Here is a 24,134-nt window from a genome sequence, read left to right as displayed (position 1 = left end):
ACACTGTAGTTTCCTATTGTTGCTCAACAATGACTCCATCCCTGTCATCACTTCATCCATCAGGAGTGGCATGCAGACACTGGGCCTGCATTTCAGGTTGACTTCACAGGAGCCAATGATAAGCGTGTACTTGAACACCTAAAACACAGCACTCACACAGTCATCAAATTCAGGTAATAATGTGTTCCTGTTGATGATATCCGGCAAGAGAATAATTGCATTTCCAACTGTCGGCGTGCGCACTTCCATATTAGTGTGGAAACTACCCATTGTTGCTTCTCAGCAGGGCAGGAAGCACCTTTCACAACAAACCTACCCTCCTTACACCGATTCAACCCAAGGCAGCTGCTCTAGCATCTGATTACTTGAGTGTGTTTGGCAATGACAAGATGACAACTGAGTGGTTTACTTGTTGGATTTATATTATTTCATCAAAAGACAGAAATAGCTAATATAATAAAACATGTTTATTTAAAGTTTGAATGTCTGAATGTTACTATTTGTCAGGTGTACCTCAGTATAAAGTGAAAACCTTACATGTGAGTGTGTGAAACGAAAACACTCGAGGAAAATCACATCCCAAAAACAATATCAAATACAATGGCCTTTCTGGTATTTCCCGCAAGTGTCTGGCACACAATAAATTTTGGCACTTCTATAGAATTTCATCCAACCTGTGAGGAAATGCCTTAAGCTCTGCGGAAAATAATCTCTTTGACTCTCTAGGAATAATAATAATAATAATTTTAAAAAAACAGCTCCTAAGGGCAGGACTAGCTACACATGTAGACTCTGTGGAGCTGTTTCTCAGGCCCTACAAGGAAAATTCATAAGAAGTGGAGATGACTGATGATGGGCCACCATCCTGGCCATTATTTCCTGGCTGGTGTCCACGAGGTCACCGAGAAACAGAACGCAGTGAACTCCCTTCTCGCTCTCTCGGCATTCTGGCTCTTCGGCCGGCGATCAGGCCCGGGAATAGCAGCTATGTGAGCATGACTGCACGGCACTATTTCTGTGCGCTCTGCTACTTGACATTGAGAGGCCGGGATTAGGTGGCCCCACTACTGTAAATGAATAGCTCCCGTCTCACACACACAAACACACAAACACATGTGTGTGCTTTGTAAATACACACATGACCCTCTGAACATAGAGAATATGAAATCCTGCGACAGAGACTGCGAAACAATAGTTTACTGCACAGTTTTCACTTTTCTGTAAATGCCATGCGTGGATGTTGAAAGCTGAATTGCTCTTTTTCAGTTTCTCAACAAATGGTATGAAGAAAGTTATGTCCTGAATCAGGTACCACACCCTCCGTGGTTCAGCTGAACATCTGTCAGCACCCCCCCATCCGTGCGAACATGAACTCCCCACAGTATGTTGCTTATTCAGTATATATGGAACGTATGGGAATCAGACCCACAAACAGTGCTGAAAAAGATCACATAACAAACATGCATGTTTTGCTGTGGATTTTTCTTGGTAGTGGTTCGGTTAACCCCCGTAAACCCACTCCGAGTCAGCTCTGAGGCATGACTCTACCACATTCCCACTCACACAAACACACACTGCCGGTGTAACAACATCCGTGTAGGAGGTGACTTCAAGGGGTGACTAACGTTTGGCTGGGACTCAACCTGCCTTTGAGTCCAGCTGGGTCTTTTGACTATCCTTACCTCCATTAAACCTGCATGCGGCATACATGACAGCATTGCTGCATCCTGCTATTTGCTGTATGTGGTTTCTCTGAATCCTGTGGCATTCAGGGCTGGTCGAGGCCTCGATCGTATGTCTTTGAACGCGACATCTGTTTGGCTGTGTGAGTAATGGTGTGTGGGGCTGTGGCGTGATGTGTTGTGGCTGAATATCAGGTGTTTGCTGGCTTATACACCTCACATCTGTCCCCCACCCCCTGAGAAGTGAGTCCTGACTGAGCTTGGCATGCTCAATTGATCTGTCAGTGAGTCTGACAATGCTGCTGTCATCACACGAAATGACTGATGTCTTCACTTTCCTCATTGCTCACAGAGACAGGCTGTTCATTTGGCATCAGTTGTTTGTTAAACTGTAAACGGTGGCCACCACAGATAATCATAGCTACATCTAATGATTCAGGAAGGATTTCTGATTCCATATGTACAAGCACTGGATAAAAATATTAACAGCACTAATGTGCAGGATACAGGTGCTTCAGTTAAAACCGGCTGCTCACACGCCAGAGACAGGAAATGCAAACACTGTGTTTGCTTTAATTACAGGTCCTGAGCGAGCCAAAAAAGCAACAATGGTGTTATCATTATTAAGACAGGCATTAATGTGCGGTCCAACTCAGGAAGCAAATGAAAGAAAATAAGCTTTAAATAATAAAGATTTATCCCTGAGATAGACTGACCACCTGTCCAGGCTGTACCCCGCCTCTTGCCTGTGACAGCTGGGATTGGCTCCAGCCCCACCATGATCCTGATTTGGATAAGTGGATGGATGGATGGATGGATGGATGGATAACAGAGAAACTACAGAACTCACATATTGAGATGTTTGATTTTTTTTTATTCTGCTCCAAAAAGAAAATCACAAATAAAAATCACTTCAAAACTGCAGGATCTGAATGGATAAAATACTTGAATTCACATTGAGTTTTTCTTTTTTTCTTGACAGCTTAACAGTTTCTAATAAGACATAACACGTTTATACCAAATTCTTTCTACAGTGCATTTCATATGTGACTCCCTTCTAACAAAAAAAAAAAAAAAAATCTTAGCAATGCAGATGCTGATAGCCCAGTTTTTCCTGGTGCCTTTAATCAGTACATAGCAGTGCGCCTAATCATCAGTATGACTTCTGAAATCGAGGCAGTACACGAAGCCTAACTAAAGACTAAAGATCCCCGAACCTGCAGGATAAAGCTGGGTGGGGGAATGGAAGAGAGCGGGGCCTGGCCCTCCCTCATTACCAATACTGATGTGCCTTTGAGCAATACACTGAACGCACAGCGGAGCCACTTAGTGGCTGACAGATCTGACTGGTTGCCCCCTGGGCAGCTTCCAGGTGTGACTATGAGTAATCGTGTGAGTGTGGGCAGAGTGTTGGAAATCATCTGAACGACCCTGAATCATCAAAAAAATAAAAAATAGAAATTTGAGCCTGTTCACTGATCAATTTATTAATCACAGTGCTATTGATCATCTAGTGAGTTGCCAAAATTAGTTTTTTTTGCATTATTTTTCATGAAATACTGAGCTTCTGCTTTCTTTGCTTCCGGTTCATAAATAAATAGCCTCCAATAAGAAATATAAAAACAATTGTAACATTTTTATTTTAAAAACTGCTAAAAGGTGGTTAAAAATCTCCATAAATACAGTTAGCTTAAATAAATAAATTAAAATTATAAATATACTGTTTACTGTACACACAAGAAAAAAAAACAAAAAAAAAAAAAACAGAAAACAAACACATGACAGCCTCGAGCGGGAAAATACAAAATGCTGAGAAAAAAAGAATCCAGACTGAGCTCCGACTGTTGTTAAAAATCTCAGTTCAGTTTGAATTTTTTTTCTAAATGTCAAGAAGCAGCACAGAGTCTAGACGTGTTCCTCCTTCCTCTTCTCGTCCCCTCGTCCTCATCGCCTGATGCTCGTCACACCTCCAGTCCATCCTCTCGGTATTCCAATTCCCGACCGGGTGTTCTTCCTCTTCTTCTTCTTCTTCTGAAGCCATCAGGAATACATTCAGCTGTCCACTCTTTATCCGAACGTCCAGCGGAACATCGGAGCAGATACCTTTCTGTTCCCTTCTTTGCGTACGTTCATTTTTTTTTTTTCTTCCTCTTTTCCTCCGGGACCTCCTGTTGCTCTTCACTTTTCATTTTCAGTTGAGGTAGAATTTCTGCATCTTTGTCTAAGATGAAAGAAAAAGGGAAAGTGAGTGAAATCTAGCTGCACTCCAGCGACAAAGAGCACAGCTGATGCAGGGTCAGTGCATGTGTCTGTAGCCCTGTCCCTAACCACTCACCTCTCTTTGCCTCTTCAGTGGTTGGACGCTAACCCTAACTTGACCTTCTCCTCATTCTCTACATCATACGCTCCCCGCTTGTGAAACCTGGAATGAACGAAAGAGAAAAGGACGCTTGTTCAGTTTTCTTGCCTTATTATTAGCTAAGCTCCTAACCTGTGAGTGGTTGTAAGTGTGTGTCTGGTGTGTGTTTTGCTCACCTGAGCATTAATAAAAGTCCAATGATGATGAGGCAGAGAGACGACAACACCACTGCCACCACGGCCAGAGCCGTGGTGCGGTTGTAGCCCTCGGGGGAATGCACCGGCAGCAGGATGAACTGACACCGATCACCGGAGTAATTCTGGTGGCACCTGTGAAGAGGACGGTGAGGAGAACAGTTAATAATTGATTTGACTTGAGTTGTAGATGGCGTGCAGGTAAATGCGGAGCTAAATACTCACACACACGATGGCTCACGGAGGTCCCTCAGGTAATGGCAGGTCCCGTGAATGCAGTAATCTTTATACTTCTTCAGGCAAGGATTCCTCTTTCTTCCCTTTCCTTTCCCCTTCTTCCTTCCCTTTGTTCTCCTTCTGTTTTCTTCAGTGTTTTCAGCCTCCAGGATGGTAGAAGGATCCTTGGGTTTGCTTGACATGGCAACTAAACAGGGAGGGGGGATGACCAACAATTACAAGTGCCATCTTTGTTAAGGAGCACGTAAAAGCACTAATGAATCATTGAAGCCTTTTTTTTTTTTTTTTTTTTTAATAGCTTCCTTACCTCGTGGCAGTTCCACTTCATGGTCTCCAGACATGCCATCTTCATACTCTTCATCATAATAGTATTCATCATCATGCTCCTCCACCTCGCCTTCCTTGCTATAATCCCCTGTGGTGGCACTCACACTCCGGCTCTCCTCCTCCTCCTCTGCTCTCCTGTCTCTGGTTGTGTCCAGGAGGTTGATAACGGAGGTGTGCCGCTGCCTGTTGCTCTCATAACGGTCTACTGCAGCACCGCTGGCAAGTCTGGACATCACTGAAGGAGCAAAAATGAAATGTTAACACTTGCTTTGCAAAGCAGAATGTATATGACACAATCAAAAAATCTTCCTCTAGGGGACAATCAGTCCACAGGTTAGTGTGCCAAGGTGGGTGGACCTTTATGGGCAAGTTCAAACATGTTTTGCTGAAAGAAGCTTCAGGCAGGATTTTTATTGAGGGCTGCTGTTCTTTCTTAGGAAATACACAGCATCAGGTATTGAGTATGGTCCTCACGGAATGGTTGATTGAATGCCTTGGCTAAAAAGTAGCCAAAACCATGTCCTTAGATTCGTGGACATTGAGCCAGGAGCTGGCAATTAGCCTTCCCCCCTCTGTCTCATAACACACGCACAAAATGCATGGGCAGACAGTTAGCTAATGTCAGGCAAGAATATGAGTTAAAAATAAATGTATCCAGTTACATAAAGCATGCTCTAAAATAAGAGAGATGACCCCATTAGCTCCCGAATAGCACGGCATCATGAAAACTGTTGCCTAAAAGATTAAGTTTACAGGACACATTATAGCTCGGTTATTATAGAGGGGATTACATTGACAGCCAAGAAAAAGACAGTATACACACACACACACACACACACTCAAAAGCAACTGACAAGCGCAGTGATCCATTAATGAACAGAGAGGAAACACGCTCGCTTTAAGGCACAGGCGCACATGAAACGTACCCAAGGAGTGAGCCAGCAGGAGCGCAACAACGAAAATCCTCATGATGGCAAAAACCTCCAGTGACTTCTAGTAGAAAAGTTCTTTTAAAAAGAAATCTAAAAGTTATATTCCGTCCACCTATCCCGGTTCTCCGTATTCCTTCTTTTTCGCTTTTTTTTTTTTTTTTTTTTTTTGTGCGTTTGTATTTTTCTTTCAACTTTAACTCCACTTGTCTGCTGCAGCTTCTTCTTGCTCTTACTTGTTGCGGCTCTTCTGCCGATGGCTGAGAGTGAAATAGCGTGGTGGGGACAGAACAGCGGTATTTAGGCGGGGGTGAATTTCACCACGCCTTCTGGGTGGTGATCCTCACCATTAGCACGCCAGCAGAGGCTGCTGATTCCAGAAGTCTGAAATGTGATGCAAACTACAAGCGTGTACTGATGTTATAAGTTCACCGCGCAAATTAATTACTCCATTCGTTCTAAGCCATTAATAACTCATTATGGTATTAACTTGGAGCTGCAGCGTACAGGGCGTGTTACGGTCACAGCGTTAGTCCACCAGTGAAATGCTGATCATGACTGGATTCTGCCTTCTATTCATCACTGTGGTACCGTTCACATTAAAGCTAAAAGATGGGGTATTTAATTAGTGACATAACATGTGACTCTGCTTATCCAGACCAGGCTGCAGTATTGGCGCCTAATTGTAGGATTGATATGCTCTGCTGCCTTAATGCTGGGATGATTTAAAAAATTATAATACTAAAATGTAAAAGCAGCCACAAGATCAAAGGAAACAGTCAGGAAGCTGAAAGAAAAAAAAGGACTATTGTTTCCTTTTGTACATATTGACGAATGCTTTCCGTCTGAGTGTTGCGATAGGGGTTTGGTTGTGTTTAATCCAGGTAAGTCTGGTGGTTCAGCACTCACAATTTAAAAGCAGTCTACAGTGTAACAGATTCAGTAGCTCAAAGTAAAACCAAAAGACAGAAATATTAGGATAGGAAAACCAGTGATACAGGAATGAGAAAAAGTATACATATACATACATAAATATATATATTATATTGGCCTATGAGTATTAAAAGTGCCTTTGGCTGCTACGAAGCGCCACCACGTGGTAGAATTGCACTACAACGTTAGTTTTCAGAACAGTTTTGCTTGCTTCCGTTTATTTGAAAGATGTTTAATTTTAGTTTACATTTTATCAGTTTTAGTGTTAGTTTACTTTTTTAAAATCATTATAACATGGAGGGTATATGTCAGGTCACATTTTTCAGAACTTCGTGATAGATATTACAATACAAACGCAGCACTTTTTGAAAGGCACTTGATTCAGAGTAATACAGACATCCTAAAGAAAGAAAGGCAACAAAGCACCGACTGTGATACCGAATGTGACCAAACCGACTAAAGACTGACACTAAAGACATTTCCTGTATATATTTATTTTCACTTAGTTTTGTAGTAATACAATATCTTTTCAATTATCTTTTATGTCTTAGGTAACTAAAGTGGGGGAAATAATTATTTGATCCCCTGCTGAATTTGTATGTTTGCTCACTTACAGAGAAATGAACCATAGTTTCAGTTTAACGGAGAGAGACAGTCTATAAAATACCATCAATAAATTAATAGTACAAACACTTTAGTCTGTTTTTATGTATGACAGATAATAACATTCCTGGGGTTAATATTTCATGTTTGAGTAACAAAACACATCAAATCAAATATAATTAAATAGATCAATACCATGACTTTTGGTCTCATTTTGATCTTGTGCTCATGCTGCAGGCTTGCTAGAAATTTATGGGCTGTGCTGCTAAATATATATGCTTATGGTTCCCCTCATGCCTGGGGGGTAAATCTGGGGGTAAAAACTGTGTTTCTGCAAAAAGTGCATTAAGAACTAAGCTGAACTATATTGTTTTGCCTGCTGAGGTCACATGTAGGTTGGGCTGCTTACCACACATGGGGGTAATGAATCCATCTGTCCTTTGTACTCCTTAAGGCATCAGCTAATTCTGTAGTGACCATTAGAACTGGGACTTCTTCTTTCAGCTGCTCCCTTTAGGGGTCGCCAGAGCCAATCATCTGCTTCATCTCTCCCTATCCCAAGCATCCTCCTCTGTCATACCAACCCTCTCCTTCACCATGTCCATAAATCTTCTCTGAGGTCTTCCTGTTTTCCTTCTGCCTGGCAGCTCTAACTTTAGCATCTTTTGTCCAATATATCCACTGTCCCTCCTCTGCACATGTCCAAACCATCTCAGCCTTGGTTCTCTGACTTTGTATCCAAACTGCTCTACCTGAGCTGATCTTCTGATGTACTGATTTTTAATCCTGCCCATCCTGCTCACTCCTAGTGAAAATCTTAACATCTTAACTTCCGCCTCCAGTAGCACCACCCTGTTCAAACATGTATCATAACAGGTCTCACTACCACCTTGTAAACCTTTCCTTTCACACTCTTGTTGCTTTTTGTTCTACCACAAATCGCCCCTGACACTCCTCTCCACCCGCTCCACCCTGCCTGCATTCTCCTTTTCACCTCTCTTGTGCACTGTCCATTGCTTTGGATGGTTGGCACCCAGGTATTTAAACTCATCCACCTTCACTTCCCCTGCTCCTTGCAGCTTCATCTTTCCATTTGTCTCCCTCTCATTCATACACATGTATTCTGTCTGCTTCTATTGACTTTCATTCCTCTTCTCTCCAGAGAATACCTGCATGTCATCTGCACACATCATAGTCCACAAAGACTCCTGCCTGGCTTCGCCTGGGTAAACACAACTGGTGCTGAATAAAATGTGTTTGGGGCTGTTGATACATTTTGGTGTTTAAGGAAACCTTGATATTTGTTGCAGGAGGATCTGGCTCCAGATATTGAACTGGGTATGCTTTATTGCTTTCTTTTTATTAAATGTAGTTTCTTCATTGTATCATTGTATTTCAGTTTTATTGTTTTGAATTTTAACCCGTTTAATTTTTTCGCCAACATTGCATTATTATATCCACTAGTTATTGTACATTTTTTAATGTCATGATGTTTCTTTCGTTTTAATGTGTGGTATCTAGCATTACTTATTTTATTTTATTATTATTTTACTACTTTTTTGTGCATTTGTAGGCTATTTTAAGAATTATTTTTATTTCTATGATGCACTGTATTTTTTAATTTTCAGTAATATATATTTCATATATTGTCTGCTTTGTTATATTTTGCTGCATCGTATTGAACGCCACTCACCTGCATGAAAGGTGTTATACAAATAAAGTTTGATTAAATAAAAAGCTGTTTTTTAGTTAATGGGCAGAGCGCTGATGAATTGTTTCCTCGTCAGTCCTCCAATCTGCAGCCAGGTCCAACAGGTGGCAGTGAGCTACCTCCAGTGTGGTTCACTAACCGCCAATGAATCAAAAGTAGAAGAATGAAAGCCCTCACAGACGCGTTTGATTGGGCTGATGCGATCACGTGATTTACAGGCGAGAAGGGAGGCGGGGGGGAGGGTAAACATGGCTGACGAGGCAGGGGAAGTAAACACAGCTGTTACAGACGGGGAAGAAAAACAAGAACAAGATGACGCCAAAGTTTCGGAACCAGCGACTAACGGGGAGCCCGACGGAAGCAGCGGGCAGGACTGGACCGAGACGTCGGCTCCGGCGGTGGCGGAAGAGAACCGCTGGTCAGCTCCACTCCTGTCTCTGGCTCGTAAGGCCACGGAGACGATTAGCAGCGGAATGAGCTACGCTGCTGTCCCGAGAAAGTCCTCACTGGGATCCACTGCGAGCTCTCCGACCGAGAATGAGCCCGAAAGTGATCTCAGTATCACCGGGAAAAAGCTTCCAGGTAGGCTGTGATTATTTTTAATCTCTGACACCATCTGGTTGATGCTCTAAACAGTGCAGCTGTCACAGATACTTTAAATACTTGGCTCAGCGTCAGCTGGCGTGTCACATGATTCCCAGGATCATACATTTGATTAGTATGGTCGGTGACGTGCACTTCCTTAGGGTTTTTCATGGACAGATTTAATCTCAGAGCCTCTGCTTTTTCATGCTTTCTGAACAGTTGTGCCCCCCAAAGATTCAATGGCGATCGAAAGATCCAACCTCCTCAGCATGATGAAGCTGAGCATCAGAGTCTTAATTCAGTCCTCGATGAGTCTGGGCAGGACGCTTGACTCGGAGTATCCTCCTCTGCAGCAGTTTTTTGTTGTCCTGGAGCACTGCCTCAAACACGGCCTTAAAGGTGAGACTGTAAACGAATCAGACTGTTGAAGTTGTGTTATATTTATCTGTGTGCATGTTTAAGTTACATATGCATTTTGTTTTATTCAGCCAAGAAATCCTTCATTGGACATAACAAGTCGATATGGGGTCCACTGGAGCTGGTAGAAAAGTTATGTCCGGAGTCTGTCAACATTGCCACAAGTGCTAGAGACATGCCTGGAATTAAGTATGCTATTAAAAATGATCTTTCTCTAATAAAGCTACAAAGTACGGCCCAGTTGACACCTGTGTTTTAATTGAAATAACACTGTCCTTTTTTAGGACTGGTTTGGGGAGAGGAAGGGCTTGGCTGCATTTGGCGCTTATGCAGAAGAAAGTAGCCGACTATATGAAAGCCCTGCTGGACCACAAGGACCTCCTGAGGTTAGTTAAAGTCATTAATTATGTTGGTCAGTACCAAATATTTTATTTCTCCTAGCACCCACTTTTCCTTTTTATTAATCCCTCAGTGAGTTTTATGACTCTGGAGCGTTGATGATGGAGGAGGAGGGCTCGGTAATGGTGGGACTGCTGGTGGGACTCAATGTAATTGATGCTAACCTTTGCATTAAAGGGGAGGATCTGGATTCACAGGTTGGTGCTGCTCACTAGGAATCATTTTCACTTCGAGAAACAATTCCACAAGGATGCGGCGTGATCTGTTCCTCTTTCCCATTTAGGTGGCAGTTATTGACTTTGCCCTTTACCTGAAAGACTCTGCTAACAGTGAGACTCCAAAAGAGTAAGTTTCTACACTGCTTTTCATTATTTTGTGATCTGGACTGTTCTTTGTTGTTATTGTAGTTTAAACCATGACCCCACAATAATAATCCTCATTTAGTCTTTGGATAGTTATGGCTTACAACTGTAAGATGGTAATTTTAGCTCTTTCTCCCTTAGTGATGCCAAGATGACAGCCATATTAGATCAGAAGCACTACATTGAGGAGCTAAATCGTCACCTAAGTGGCACCGTCACTGACCTTCAGGCTAAGATGGACTCTCTAGAGAAGACTAACAGCAAGCTCGTAGAGGAGGTCAGGCATACTTTGTTGTGTCTGCAGCTGTGTGATTGCATTTGTGTCTTCTTTAATCACAGCTGGTGTTTGTGTGTTTTACCTGTTTGGAAAAGGTGTGTTTCTTCTCCTCCTCAGCTGACGGCAGCAACAGACAGAATTAACTCTCTACGGGAAGAACAGGAACAGTTGAAAAAGGAGAATGAGACAATTCTGCAGTCCAGCCAGCGAAAGGAAGAGGTTTGAAAGCATCTAGGATTAACTGGAGATGAAACCACTCCAGATTTTAAAAAGGAATTGTTTATTAAAAAAAAAAAAAAAAAAAAAAAAGATTTGTTATGTGTTTGTTGTTTCAGGCAGCACTTCAGGACAGCCAGGCAGAGCTGGAGACATACAAACAGACTAGACAAGGCCTGGATGAGATGTACAATGTGGTGTGGAAGCAGTACAAAGAGGAAAAGCGCATTCGCCAGGTCAAATATCCGTGAGCTGCAGGGCTAAAACATAAAAGCGTGACAGTTTAAGCTAAGACTCCGTGCCTAGTGTTTTTGTGTTTAGGCTCCACTCTTTGACTGAATTTGACCCCTCTTGTGTATTAGGATCTGGAGCGTGAACTGGAGCTGCAGGTGGGGCTGAAGCAGGAGATGGAGGTGGCCATGAAGCTGCTGGAGAAGGACACGCATGAGAAACAGGACACGCTGGCAGCCCTACGGCTCCAGCTTGACCAAGTCAAGACTCTTAATGTGCAGATGTTCCACAAAGCTCAGGTGCAAATAGATGACTATGATTTTACCTTTCTCTCTAAAACACACACACAGATCATGCTTTTATACAACTCTTGTGGTTCCTCAGGATTCGCAACGACAAGCAGAAAAAAAGCAGGCAGAGGCCGTGCAGCTTGAGCAGAGGATGAATGAAATGGAGGATGCCATGAAGGAACTCGAGCAGAGGTATGCATGCTTGCACAGGTGAGATTCTGTGTTCTGTTTATATTCCTTTAAAATAACCCTCCTGTTGATATTTTGTGACTCCCAGACTGCAGAGGTCGGAGCAGGAACGCAAACAGAGCGACCAGTCAGACAAAGACATGAAGGCAGCCCTACAAGGAAAAGTCGACGCTTTGCAGAAACAGCTAACAGACCTCGATACACTAAGGTGAAGGCACACAACTGTGTGGAAATCCTGAATCTGTTATTGTGCAGTATTCAGAGAAAAGGTTCATAAAATGGCAAACCAGTGGTTCTCAAACTTTTCCTGATGTTGTGTAACCTGAGTCCACGCAGCAGTTTGCAATTTGATGAGTTGTGAGTCACGTTTCTGTTTTTCTGTTCTGTTTTCTGAGCACAGGCTCGGGTTGGAGAATGAGCTGCGCAGTGAGAGGGAACAGAGGCAAAACTTGCAAAAAGCTCTCCAGCGGGAACAGGACAACAGCGCTGAACTGCGCACACAGCTGCAGCAGCTCCAGGGCCTGCACTCGGTCAGCAACACATACACACACACACACACACACACACAGCTATGTCAGGTTACATTTACCCTGATCTTAAGTAGCTAAATTATAGTGATGGGGGAAAATGTGTGCAGCCCCTGGACAAATTATGTCATATTTTTTAAGTGAAACAAATGACATACAACCCCCTGCAGCTGCAGGTAGTTTTCATATTTTCAAAGATTACTTCTAGACACAAGCACAATATACCGTAATCTAATGCCATGATTTAAAATGTATGATTGGCTTTGGAGAGACATCTTCAAAACTCTAGCAATGAAGCTGAAGTGGCTACAACTCCGAATAGGATCGTTTTCTTCTTATGCACATTTAAACATACTTTCTGTAATTACCCTCTTAAAAAAAATGCAGCTAAAACTTTCACCACCAGGGAGCAGTGTTTTACTAGTGACTGTGCTGAGATGTTTTTGATGTGTAGTGCTATACTTTTAAATTTAGATCTTTCTTTGTATCCATGTTATCAAAAGGCTTTCCCTTTTGTAAATAAGAATGTGCTCTTAATGACTTTCCTGGTCATTAAGCTTAAATTAACTCGATGTGCTATCTTGTGATACAAGAAATTACAGCCCAGCCCTATTCCAACTTCAGTGAATATCTCTTCAACACAACACGTAGATGTTTTTAGACAAAAAGTCATAGTTTGGTTCACATTCTGGGTTGGACCACTGACTTGCAAGTCTGAACCTTTCGTCAGTCAATTGTATGAAAGAGCTCATTTTTAATATTAGTAATAATTTTTGATTCTGTGGTTTTATCTTCAGACATTATCAGTTTCATTAGTTGGTGCAGTTGGGTTAAAGAAATGCTCTGTTTTACATAAATTTTGTTCACGTGACAGCTTTTAACAAAATATCTTATTTCTGCCTCCTTTAAGTAAGAGTGTACGTAAGAGCGCATTATTAAAATTCTCAACACAAATGGGATGTTATGCGTTTTCTCTTTTGGACTGGCTCTGCAGGAGCTGCAGGAGTTGAAACAGGAGAAGCAGCAGCTGCAGCAGACGTGTGAGCAGCAGGAACAGGCTCTACAGGAAATGGGACATCATCTCAGCCAGTCAGTAATGTTTTTTTAAACTAATGGGACACCATTTCACATCAGGAGAATTTATGTTGCTTTCATCTTTCTCAAAGGTCTAAACTCAAGATGGAAGATTTCAAGGAGGTCAACAAGGCCCTGAAGGTAAAATGTGAACGAGTCATTTGCTTTTATTGTTGATGCTGTAAGAGTGGTAGTGACAAACCGTTGCTCTCATCAGGGCCACGCTTGGCTGAAAGACGATGAAGCCACTCATTGCAAACAATGCCAGAAGGAGTTCTCCATCGCACGTAGAAAGGTATGCCCCCCCCCCAACTGCATTCCCTTTGAGAACCACTTCTGTTAACATCCGTGATTACAGAAATTTCAGTGCGTCACTGTATCTTGCATCTGCAGCACCACTGCAGAAACTGCGGAGACATCTACTGCAACAGCTGTTCCAGTAACGAGCTGGCCTTGCCCTCCTATCCGCGGCCTGTGCGAGTGTGCGACATGTGCCACTCCCTCCTGCTGCAGAGGAGCTCCTCCACAGGTTCCTGACGACGTACCCACAGGCTTAAATGTTTCTGCACACGCTCTAACACTGAATATACTTATCCACTATGAATTTAAATGCTCGTGTTATAAAAAAGAAAAGGTCATCGAATCTGAAGCAAATGCGATTTGGTGTTCCATTGCTAGTTACCTGAAATTCAGGCATTTTTACCTGTACTAAAAATGGTCACCTTTAACATTGATGTGACAAACTAACACGTAGTTTATGCAGACTGTATGCTGAGGAGACTGTGCCTAGACAGCGATGTTTCTCTGGGTTGGATTAAGTTTAACAAATTTGGTAATCTCTCTTGATAAACTGACCTTTTGATATGTGCAGTTTTTCTAATCTGACCTGTGAGTGTATTATGTTGAGGTATTGTTGGGATTTCAGCTTTAGCTGAGAATCTCTACTGTTGCTGGTTTATAATATTCACAGAATGTAAATGCGCACCCCTTTCTTTATTTAGGATGATTTTTCAAAATAAATGTAACAGAAATAACATGAATATTTAACTTTGTTTTAAAAAGATTATATTCAAACTTTTTGATGATCCTGAATAATAAGAGTGGTGCATTTTGAATTCTGAAAGTGGCTTTGATATTCAGCTTTATCATGCACTTTTTTTTTTGTTTAACAGCTCTAACTCCACTGCTGGATACATGCAAAATTGTGTAAATGACTGTAGAATGTTGACAACAAAAAACTATTTTAGAATGTATTCTATCAGGGTTTTATGGATTACGTCAACTGCTACAAAACCATTTTCTTAATTTAGGAATGGTGACCAAATTTTTTTTTTTTAACTCTAGATATTTGATAAATCAATAAAGCCTTCTGTTTTTTTCCACCACTTGTTTCAATTAGATATTCCAGACTAGTTTATTCACTTTGTGCACAGGAAATACAAACAGCATCTGAAGCAGTAGAAACCTTCATGTAGCAGATTTGAATTCACTTGCTCTCAGTATAGCCCTCATCAAGAAAAAAAACAACACTAACAGTCAGACCGTAAGAAAACAAAACATGCTCTGACCATGTTAACAGGAATTTAAAAAAATGAGCTTAACACTATGTAGAAGGTGAAACAAGGTCCAAACATTAGAAGATACCAGACGTTTTCAGTTTGGGTTCATGCACTCAGACACTAAAACTTATTAAATCCACCGGCACGGGATGAGTTAACCTTGAGAAATAGCCATGTGTTTAAAGAATGGTAAAACAAAACGGCACGCTTCTGGGTAAAAGAAAATTCAAAGCACGGTTTCTGTCATCTGTAAATCTGTGAGGAGTGGGGAAGACAAACAGCACTTCGGACACATTTATTGTGACGACATATGAGCTCACTTCTCTCTGAACATTGCCCACTTTAAAAAAAAAAAAAAAAAAAAATTACAAACCCCTACCCCTTGTTTTCTCAAAAAAACCCACCAGATCCCCTATCCTATTTATTAGGAGACTTGCATTTCCAGTCCTTTCAGCAAAATGCTGCTTAAGAAAAAAAAAAATCTAATTGAGAAAAAAAAACAAAATACTACATTCCCCATCCCCCACCCAGTCCATTCATTGAGCCTCTGCTTCCTCCTCCACCGCCGCCATAGTAACTGCTTCCCATTCCGCCCTGGTTACCTAACAAGAGAGAGAAAATACACACTATAGGACCGAGGAGTTCACCAAAGAGTCATGCACAGAAAAAATAATGATGCATTTATGTCCCTCAAGGTAAAAGCTTTCTAAGTTTAAAGGGTTCGATCTGTGAGAACACAGGTGACGCAAGCTACCATAATAGCCTGGATACAAGATGAGATTTTTCTGGGTACACTTTTCCCACATTTGTCTGGAAAGGACTAGAAAACATGTTCGGTACATCAGCTCATCCTTCCAGGCTTAACTGTGGGGAGCACTCTTTTTGGTAATTAACCACTACTTTCACCCTTTACAACACTGCAGTACCCAATTTTAAGTCATCTCACTTTTCCACTGCAGAATTTGCATTTCCCATCCATCCATTTGCATTACTTTTACTATGCTTAGTAACTATAAAACTATTGTTTAAGTTCAAAATGTGTCCTTCAGAAAAAAGGTTTATCAGCCCAGTTAAAACTGCAGTTTATTTCTAAAGGCTCATCATTCTGATGCCACAGAATATTTGACTAAAAATGACTTCAAAGCATCTCCTTTGGTGCAGAACTCAGAAATCTGCCAGAGAGCAAACATTTACAGCTGTCACAAGTTTTAAAAAAAGACAGCGAGAGGATAACTGCACACAAATGAGGTTTATACATGAGTGGAACTCCAATTTCACTTCTCTGAAACAAAAGGATTCAACTATAACAACTCTTTGCTCAAAATTGCTTAAAATTATATTTTACAAAATACAACAGAGATGACACTCACTATAGTCACTGTAGCCACCCATATTTCCTTGGCTGCTATATCCACCGGAGTACCCTGAGCTCAGCTGTCCTCCACTATAAGATGACTGGCTCCCTATGAAAACAAATCATTAGGTTGTGTGAGCAAATCAACAAAAACAAGCATTTTAAGGCAAATAAAGGCCCCTAGCTTATGTATTTCCATTACTTCTACTCACCCATGCCCCCCATCATCTGGCTGCTGTAGGCTCCATTACTGCCACCTGCTGTTGAGTTCAGAAACAGCTCCACATAGCGATGCTCTGCAAGGTAGGGGAAAAAAAAAAAAAAAAAAAATATGAACATGCAGCTCTGAATGGGTGTGGTTAATTTAAATCGGATGTAAAGCAAACTCACGCATGTTAGCTTTGTCTTTGGACATGGCTGCTACAGCATCTTCGTGTGTTGCGAACTCTACATCTGCCTCCCCGGTGACCCTGCCGTCTGGGCCGATCTCAATATGGACCCGCACTGGATTCAAAGGTGAAAAGAACTTAAAAAGAACAAAAAAAGAGAAATGCACAAATTACCACTGGTACCTGCTTTGAAACAGTTGCAATGACACACAAAAGATAATAAAAGACTGTCAGTGATTTGTCAGCTTACATTGTAGATGTCTGTTTCTGTGGCTCTGTATGGCAGGCCCCTCATATGTACACAGTGGCCTGTTGTGCTCTGAAAGGAAGAGCCGCCATCGCCATACCGTCCATCTGATACACCTGAACATACATAACTGAGATTAACACAAGGTCTTATGAGGACTTTATCCTAATCTTGTTAACTCTTATTACGGGACGTGTTAGCATTAAGGGACATGGCTGGGGCGGGGTTGCTTATTTAAAAGCAACTTCACAGTAAAAAAGGCCAGTAAATCTGATTTCAGCTGCTCTCCAGTCCCACTAAGACACACCTCCTCCGTAGCCTCCTCGACGCATTCTGTCATAGGATCCCCCTCGGCCCATCATGTTGTAGCCGCGACCACCAGAGGGCCGGTCGTAGGGGCCGGGTCTCTGCATACCCATAGGCTTCCTCTGGGGTTCGTAATGGGTCCGGACCTCAGCACGGCTACTCTTGAAGATCTCAATGTACCTGAGAGCATAGAGATACCACAGTGAGGGCATGGAGAATGGGTGAGAAATTGCATTTGCTTAATACTCGTGAAACTGGGCTATGCAGATGCTGTCATGGTGTAGTCCATAGGTAGTAATACTTTAAGTACTTAATGCTAGTCGTTAATGAGGATTAAAAGAGCAACTTATTTACTAATTAAAAGGAAGTTGTCCAAATTGATAAGGGCCTCAGTGAATTTTACACTTTTCTTATGGTTACCTGAAGCGACTCAGTGTGTTTCAATAGTGGTATGCGTCATTGCCATGACAGCTTTTGTCCTGGTTTTTGAGGCACAGAGAGAGCACCAGCTCTTCTGCAACCCACTAAGCATTACCTGTGACAGTGGGCTCCAGGTCCTTGTGTACAGTGGCCCTCTGATTTTACTAGCAGGGAGACTCCTTACCATTTAACAACGTGGACTCATGTTTAGTGCTGAGACACCATTCGCTCTCTAAACGCACTCCAATTCAGGATTCACCTCACATTTTGAATGGTGACCAAGCACTAATCCTTCCCCCTGAACATTGTGAATGTATTCAAAAAAAAAGAAGAAAAAAAAAAAGAAAAGGATCTAAGATAGAAAGTAGTGTGTATGTATGTGTGTGGTAAATATGACAAATATGCTTCAAGTAGCCAAGATCAATGTGTCAGTTTTGCATTTGGTTCAGATGTTGAAGGTGCACACCATAAGAAAAGCAACTTATCCAGCCAACCAACCAACCATCCCCACCTGTGCCCTATTCTTTCCTTGTGTTTCTTTAGAGCCTTTTCAGCTATATCCTGTGAAGCAAACTGCACGAAGGCCTCCCCCGTACTCCTCCCCTGGATGTCCACCGGCAATGTTATCCCATTTGGCACGATTTCCAACCCTTCAACCCAAGGACAGATAACCCCAGCAGGGGACATATTAAATCACATGCCCAATCACAGAGAGAACTTTCTCTAAAGAGAGAGATATTAAACTTATGGAAAACTCTACACATCATCACACATACCAATTCATTTCTTTAAAAACCAGTGACTTGCCATTTAATTGAGTTACATTTACTGGATAAAATAGAAATGACAGGATAGAGGAAGAATATGGAGAAGGGCACTGTGCGTGGGATATAGGGCTAGTATCAATGTGTTGATGAGGAGAGAAAAAGATCTTGGTGGGTGACATGATTAAAACTGTTTGCTCCTTAGTTACATCTAACAGTTGGCATATACTGTATTTAAAAACATTTGTAAAAGACAGAAATATGAGTAAATGGGGAGGAAAAAAAAAAACTAGGGTAGGAGGAAGAAGTTATCAGTGATGAGCAGGACCCATTCAATCAGTGTATAACCATTAGGCTGAGACAGTTTAACAGTGTAGCAACAGACCCAGATAATGGGGGGCAAATAGTGATGAATGAGGGCTGAAGATGAAAATGAGGGGCAAAGATAGGAAGGGGGTGTTTGCACAACAGATTCCTGCCCTTATACAAAACATCAGGTCTTCAAATAAACTCTCGATTTAAACTTCAACTGGCTTCCTTTTCCAGCATCATTTCCTCACTGATTATGATTTTTTTTTATTCTTTTTTTTTTTTGTTTTGATCTAACAACATTAGATAGTGATTTCCAATGGCATACTGACTTCTTTGTAAATCAAATGCGACAAGCTTCAGTGTCGGTGAGAAAAAGATTGGAGAGGAACGTTTAAATTACCAGCATTAAGGGGGTTTACAATTAATCACTGAACACGGCTTGTTGTTACCTGAGAAAAACTGTACGATCTCCTCCTTGCTGCACCCGAAGGGAAGGCCCCGAAGCCGCACAAGGCCATCCCCTGTCGTCTCTGGACAGTTTGGGCCAGTGTGCTTCATGACCCAGTCCATCTCCACATTGTTTGATTTAAACACTACATGAGAAGACAGAAAAATTACTTTTCTCAGCTCAGACTACAAACATACAGCATTTATCAGAAAACAGCTCATCTGTAGGCTGTTCTACGCACCCTCTACATATCTGTGACCCATAGTTTCTCTGTCCTTTTTCACTGCGATCTTCAGGTCTTCTTCTGTCTCAAATTCGACAAATGCCTCTCCGCTGGGACGCCCCTCTCTTGTGTATGTGAAATGGATGCCTCCTCCGTTGTTCATGATTTTGCAGTCTGCAATCCAAACATTTCAAATAATTACTAACTGCATTAGGAGTTTAAGTATTCTTATAAAAAAACAATGTTGTATAAATACCTGAGAAAAACCTCTGTACTTCATCCACTGAACAGGACCAAGGAAGTCCCCGGATTCGCACTACATATCCCTCATCAGCCATGACTGGTCACGATCCCTGAGGATTAATATTCAGTCCATGTTTTAATGTAATTAATCAGTACATACTAAAACATAAGCATAGACATGTTTCACACCAGGGCTCTCTTAAGTTTTCGTTGATTCCCTTCTAAAAATAACTTTTTTCCTGATCTGACTTACAAACACATTATGTCTCTAATGCTGATGCTACTAACTCAATACAACTTTTCTTTGTTTTTTTTAAAAATCCAGCTGTCTGGTTTATATACATACACTCGGACTGCAATACGGCTTTCTGTCTGCGCCGTGATAAACGCCCCCTTCCCTCCCCAAAAAAGTTAAAAAGCCCAAAATCTCAAATATATTCAAGATTTATTCCAAGCTTTTTAAGTTACTCTCGACTATTAAAAAAAAAAAAAAAAGGGCCTATGTAGTAGCGCCATCTTGAGACCGTTTCGCCACATATTTTGAGAAAAAACGCTTTCCTGCTAGTGCTCTTCCGCGTCACAAATGTGCCTGTTGTTTAAATACAAGTCTAAAACAGTTATCACAATTTCCTTATCCGTAACACTCGCTAACAAATTGCCGGCACCTACTAAACAAAAAGCGGGAGCTCAGAGTCGGTGCCCGCTATCGACGCCAAATCAATAGCCAGCCGCTTTCATTCGACAATACATCAGACACTGGTTGGTTTCGGTAAATATTTAAGTACTTGAAAAACCCACGTCGTTAATTGGTTATGAAATATCTCACTTATTTCAAACACAATCCATGCCCAATTGCATATTAATTACCGCACCCAGACACGAGAACAAAAGCGGCCCTCTCGGCCTGCGCCATGTTATTAGCATCGGCGGTTAGCTCTTAAGCTAGCCCCACAAACTAACCTAACAGTATTAAAGCTGAATATCACACACGTACCTGTACATATAGGACCCTAAAGCCAAAACTAGGTAAGCCTTGATATAACCAAGTTAAACGACAAATATATTTATGAGTATACCTGATACGAACGCAGATGCAACACGCCGGAGTATGTGCTATCAAAACCTGCGTGGTGCGCCTGAAACTCTCTACTCAGTTGCCAGAATCCTCTAGCCATCCCCCACCTTCAGGAACACCAAATCGGCGCGCCTCATAATAGCATCTGTTTTAACAACGCAACTGAAACAACAAATTTACAAGAAATATGAATATTTCTTTGTGTGTGTTTTTTAACTATATCAAAACTGAAGAATGTATAGCCTGTGAAATGGGGTGAAATATATATTTCTATCTTTCGAGAGACAGAAAGGGTGTATTTTTAAACATACCTGGCAACCCCAAGTGAATAATCAAACGCCTCCGACCGGCCTGAGTCCACGCCCAGAAACGATGACGTTTCTGCCTGAGGTCCTGGCTGATCTGGAGACTTTCTTCTGGCCTACAAATCCAAGTAACTCTGTTTACGATGCTCAATAACCCGCAATCCTCTTAAGCCCCCCCCCCCCCCCCCCCCCCCTTTTTTTTTTGTTTTTTTTTTAAAGGTAGAGTATAGTTCACAGGACACTTATTATAGCAAGCCCAACGATCTCATGCTTATCAAAACCAACTCAAAGCATCATAGTACATCACTAAAAACAACCCATTCAGCAAGAAGCCTCAACAGGTTTTTGGGTTTTTTTGTTTTTTTTGTGAGGGTAATTTGTAATACTAACCTAGTTAGATGAGGCTTAGTTTGACTATTGGAACCAAAGTACAACACAAGCCTCAGATGCTGGTTTTGGTGACTACTGTGACTGAAAGATCAACAGTATAAATGTGACAGGGACTATTTGCCAGACTTGGATTCAGCCTAGTTCTAAACTACAAACTTTCTTTTTTTTTTTTTCCTTGGTGATTTTCATCAAAGTTTTCTTTTAGTTTAAGACCAAGGTTAATCCAAGTTTGGGAAACTAGCCATGGGGTTAGCAGCTCCACATAATCCAGACATAGACCACAGGCCACCCAGACTTGCAGCAGGACGCTTTTTGAAATCAGTGAACTCCTGCAAAGACTTAGGAACTAGATGTTAGTGAGGTAATTGAGAGTGTTTTTTGTTTTTTTCAGTATTTTATTTCAGTACTGCTGCTTATTTAAGGTTACACTAAATCATCCAGTACTGGCATATGCTGGATAGTTATAAAAACAATATGAAGAGTACAATGCTGTAAACAAATAATATCAAAGATTAATGAATGGTGGCACAATAACTAAACAATGTGTTGTGCTGCTACATATTTCTAAAAAACAAACAAACAAACAAAAAAACTGACACAGTCACATTGGGTTTAACCAAAAGGGAATGAAAAACACCTCTTTTACCACACTCTAGGAGCTTTGCATAGTTCAGGTGTCTTGGTTCATGGTGGTCACAATCCTTAATTCACTGGTAGTTCTGCAAGATTACATCAAACACATGCAAAGCTCCAGGTAGGCTTTTGAATTTTTGAGTACAAAATGATCTTTTGCAGCAGAGGGCAGTCTGAGTGAAGCATTTATTCATGACTGAAGTCCCCATTGTGTGTTTAGTCTTGTTCAAAAGTCGCCAAAGCATACACAATACATTAAGCCTCGAGGATATCATGTGACAAATAGACTTTCTTACACAGCAGACATTTTGACTTGTTACAGTATAGAAAAAACAGAGGTGTATTAATGATAGCTGCATTCCTGTTAGGGGAGGGAGGTCCTGTTTTCATGCATGATGTTTCATGTTGATGACTTACTGGGACTTACTGGAAAAATAAGCTCTCTGGAAGAGCTCTTGATATGCCCCCCAAAGCATAACACAACCCTAACCCTTTATTTTAGGGGTTAAAGATTCAGAATTTCCATTTAATTGTTTACCTGGCTGTGAATGAAAAGTTTGTTTACGATCTAGTGTTTTTTTATTTGTGTGTTTGCATATGTGTGTCTTTAATTGCACCTAAAATCTATGTTTTTGTTCTTGAAATTCTTACGTATGATTACTAACCCATTATATAGTTGCATCATATTTAATTTGAGGCACTCAATAATGACTTGATATCTGTTATTTTCCATAAAAATCACATTAAATTAGTGAATATAATTTTCAAAGGGTGGCAGTACACTTTCGAAGTAGTAGGCCCGGTATGCATATGGTATCCCAGCCCGAGTTTACATCAACTAGTTAAACTAGCAACTAGTTAAGTTGGCCTACCCTGTCATGTCTTGACGTTCGTTCTACAGCCTCGTGATATTGGTAAACCTAACATGACGTTGCGGTCTCATGTTTGACGAACATTAACTTTGACCAATAGAAAAGGCCCGTCTTTCCCAATAAACCTATAGGGTGAAGAGGATTTTCCACGGGGTGGCGTTTCTCAGAAACCGTGCGTATCGGGTTAGGTTGTTAGAAAGTTAATGGCTGGGGGAAAGAGATCCTCCTCAACCCTCGCTTCGGGAGAGTTTCTGGATTCCCTGAAGTAAAATCACGCGAATATTCCACAAGAACGCGCCTGGACGGACATTTAAGTCAACAACTAGCACGTTAACGCACGTATTGTGAACACAAGTATGCAGGATGCAGTAGCCGGGACGGCAATGCTGACGGACGGCTTCGAGGACGAGATTGACTCGGTGACTCCTCGCTCCCCAGTGGCAGGGATGGGGGTAGGAGCGACACCAGGAGGAGTCGGACTAGGGGGCATTGGGATTGGTGTAGGTGGAAAGAAAGTACGTTTGTACGGCGAGCCAGGCGGGCCTGCTGCCGAAAGACTGGATTTCAAATTAGCGGCCGCAGCCGTCCTCTCTTCGGGTCCAGGATCCGGCAGCGACGAAGACGAGGTTTCAGAGGTAGCTACGCTAAGCTAGTTAGCCAAGCCTAACCATAGAACTAGGCAACATTCCTCTCCTAACGCTAGCTGGCTGCTAGCTAGCGCATTAGCTCGCAGCTGGCAGCCACCCCCTCCCAGGCCGCTAAAATTACGTAAAATTAACCAACCTTTCAACGGAATAACACCGCTCGTCAGTTGAAGTGCTTATGGACAGTTTAATGTCGATCATGTTTGGTGAGACGGGAGCAGTTTTTCACGCCAACCGGCTGAAATGTTTTATTTATGCAGCGCAGGCTGTGGCCACGGCCTAGTTCGGGTGTAAGCGACGACGGCCTCGTTTGGAGCTGTCGTCTCGCAACACCATCACAAGTTTGCAAGCTATCCAGCAGCTTTCCAGCCACGGCAAATGGATGATGCCCGCAAACCCACGGACGCA

General features: G+C 41.8%; 4 protein-coding genes across 10 annotated transcripts in view; 2 read left to right on the top strand and 2 right to left on the bottom strand.

Moving 5' to 3' along the window:
- Positions 1 to 3,702: 3,702 nt before the first annotated feature.
- hbegfa (heparin-binding EGF-like growth factor a) lies at positions 3,703 to 6,013 on the bottom strand. Of its 2 annotated transcripts, XM_030739419.1 has the most exons (6): positions 5,726 to 6,012; positions 4,780 to 5,034; positions 4,461 to 4,659; positions 4,218 to 4,370; positions 4,018 to 4,104; positions 3,703 to 3,903 (listed from the first exon to the last, which is right to left on the bottom strand). In XM_030739419.1, the coding sequence occupies exons 1-5, from the start codon at positions 5,766 to 5,768 to the stop codon at positions 4,032 to 4,034; spliced, it is 723 nt and encodes a 240-aa protein (XP_030595279.1). In that variant the 5' UTR covers positions 5,769 to 6,012; the 3' UTR covers positions 3,703 to 3,903; positions 4,018 to 4,031. The 2 variants fall into 2 exon arrangements, with proteins under 2 accessions (XP_030595279.1, XP_030595280.1); XM_030739420.1 differs by lacking the exon at positions 4,018 to 4,104 and having other exon boundaries at positions 5,726 to 6,013.
- A 3,208-nt stretch (positions 6,014 to 9,221) lies between these two features.
- On the top strand, positions 9,222 to 14,922 carry rufy1 (RUN and FYVE domain containing 1). The gene is made up of 17 exons (XM_030738751.1): positions 9,222 to 9,557; positions 9,780 to 9,959; positions 10,049 to 10,166; positions 10,262 to 10,363; positions 10,450 to 10,573; positions 10,660 to 10,721; positions 10,880 to 11,015; positions 11,133 to 11,234; positions 11,351 to 11,467; positions 11,594 to 11,761; positions 11,847 to 11,944; positions 12,030 to 12,149; positions 12,342 to 12,471; positions 13,463 to 13,557; positions 13,635 to 13,683; positions 13,760 to 13,837; positions 13,936 to 14,922. Exons 1-17 carry the CDS (start codon positions 9,224 to 9,226, stop codon positions 14,077 to 14,079), a joined length of 2,157 nt encoding a protein of 718 aa, XP_030594611.1. The 5' UTR covers positions 9,222 to 9,223; the 3' UTR covers positions 14,080 to 14,922.
- Positions 14,923 to 14,931: 9 nt separating this feature from the next.
- LOC115786563 (heterogeneous nuclear ribonucleoprotein H) lies at positions 14,932 to 21,019 on the bottom strand. Of its 3 annotated transcripts, none has more exons than XM_030738754.1 (11): positions 20,884 to 21,019; positions 19,821 to 19,917; positions 19,583 to 19,738; positions 19,343 to 19,486; positions 18,329 to 18,467; positions 17,399 to 17,577; positions 17,095 to 17,207; positions 16,846 to 16,981; positions 16,668 to 16,751; positions 16,472 to 16,564; positions 14,932 to 15,707 (listed from the first exon to the last, which is right to left on the bottom strand). In XM_030738754.1, exons 2-11 carry the CDS (start codon positions 19,900 to 19,902, stop codon positions 15,700 to 15,702), a joined length of 1,134 nt encoding a protein of 377 aa, XP_030594614.1. In that variant the 5' UTR covers positions 19,903 to 19,917; positions 20,884 to 21,019; the 3' UTR covers positions 14,932 to 15,699. The 3 variants fall into 3 exon arrangements, with proteins under 3 accessions (XP_030594614.1, XP_030594612.1, XP_030594613.1); XM_030738752.1 differs by having other exon boundaries at positions 14,932 to 15,703; XM_030738753.1 differs by having other exon boundaries at positions 15,609 to 15,703; positions 20,802 to 20,934.
- A 2,235-nt stretch (positions 21,020 to 23,254) lies between these two features.
- Positions 23,255 to 24,134, top strand: part of ankhd1 (ankyrin repeat and KH domain containing 1) — a 33,179-nt gene continuing 32,299 nt past the window's right edge. For 3 of the 4 annotated variants that reach the window (XM_030738759.1, XM_030738758.1, XM_030738757.1), the window contains exon 1: positions 23,255 to 23,717. In XM_030738759.1, the coding sequence (XP_030594619.1) occupies positions 23,439 to 23,717 (279 nt within the window). In that variant the 5' untranslated portion in view covers positions 23,255 to 23,438. The remainder of the gene's footprint in view (positions 23,718 to 24,134) is intronic. The other variant, XM_030738755.1, reaches the window with a different exon arrangement.

This window comes from Archocentrus centrarchus, chromosome 10, assembly GCF_007364275.1.
Source record: "Archocentrus centrarchus isolate MPI-CPG fArcCen1 chromosome 10, fArcCen1, whole genome shotgun sequence".
NCBI lineage: Eukaryota > Metazoa > Chordata > Actinopteri > Cichliformes > Cichlidae > Archocentrus > Archocentrus centrarchus.
The sequence above is the reverse complement of the archived record's forward strand: the minus strand, read 5'-3'. Positions and strand labels throughout refer to the sequence as shown.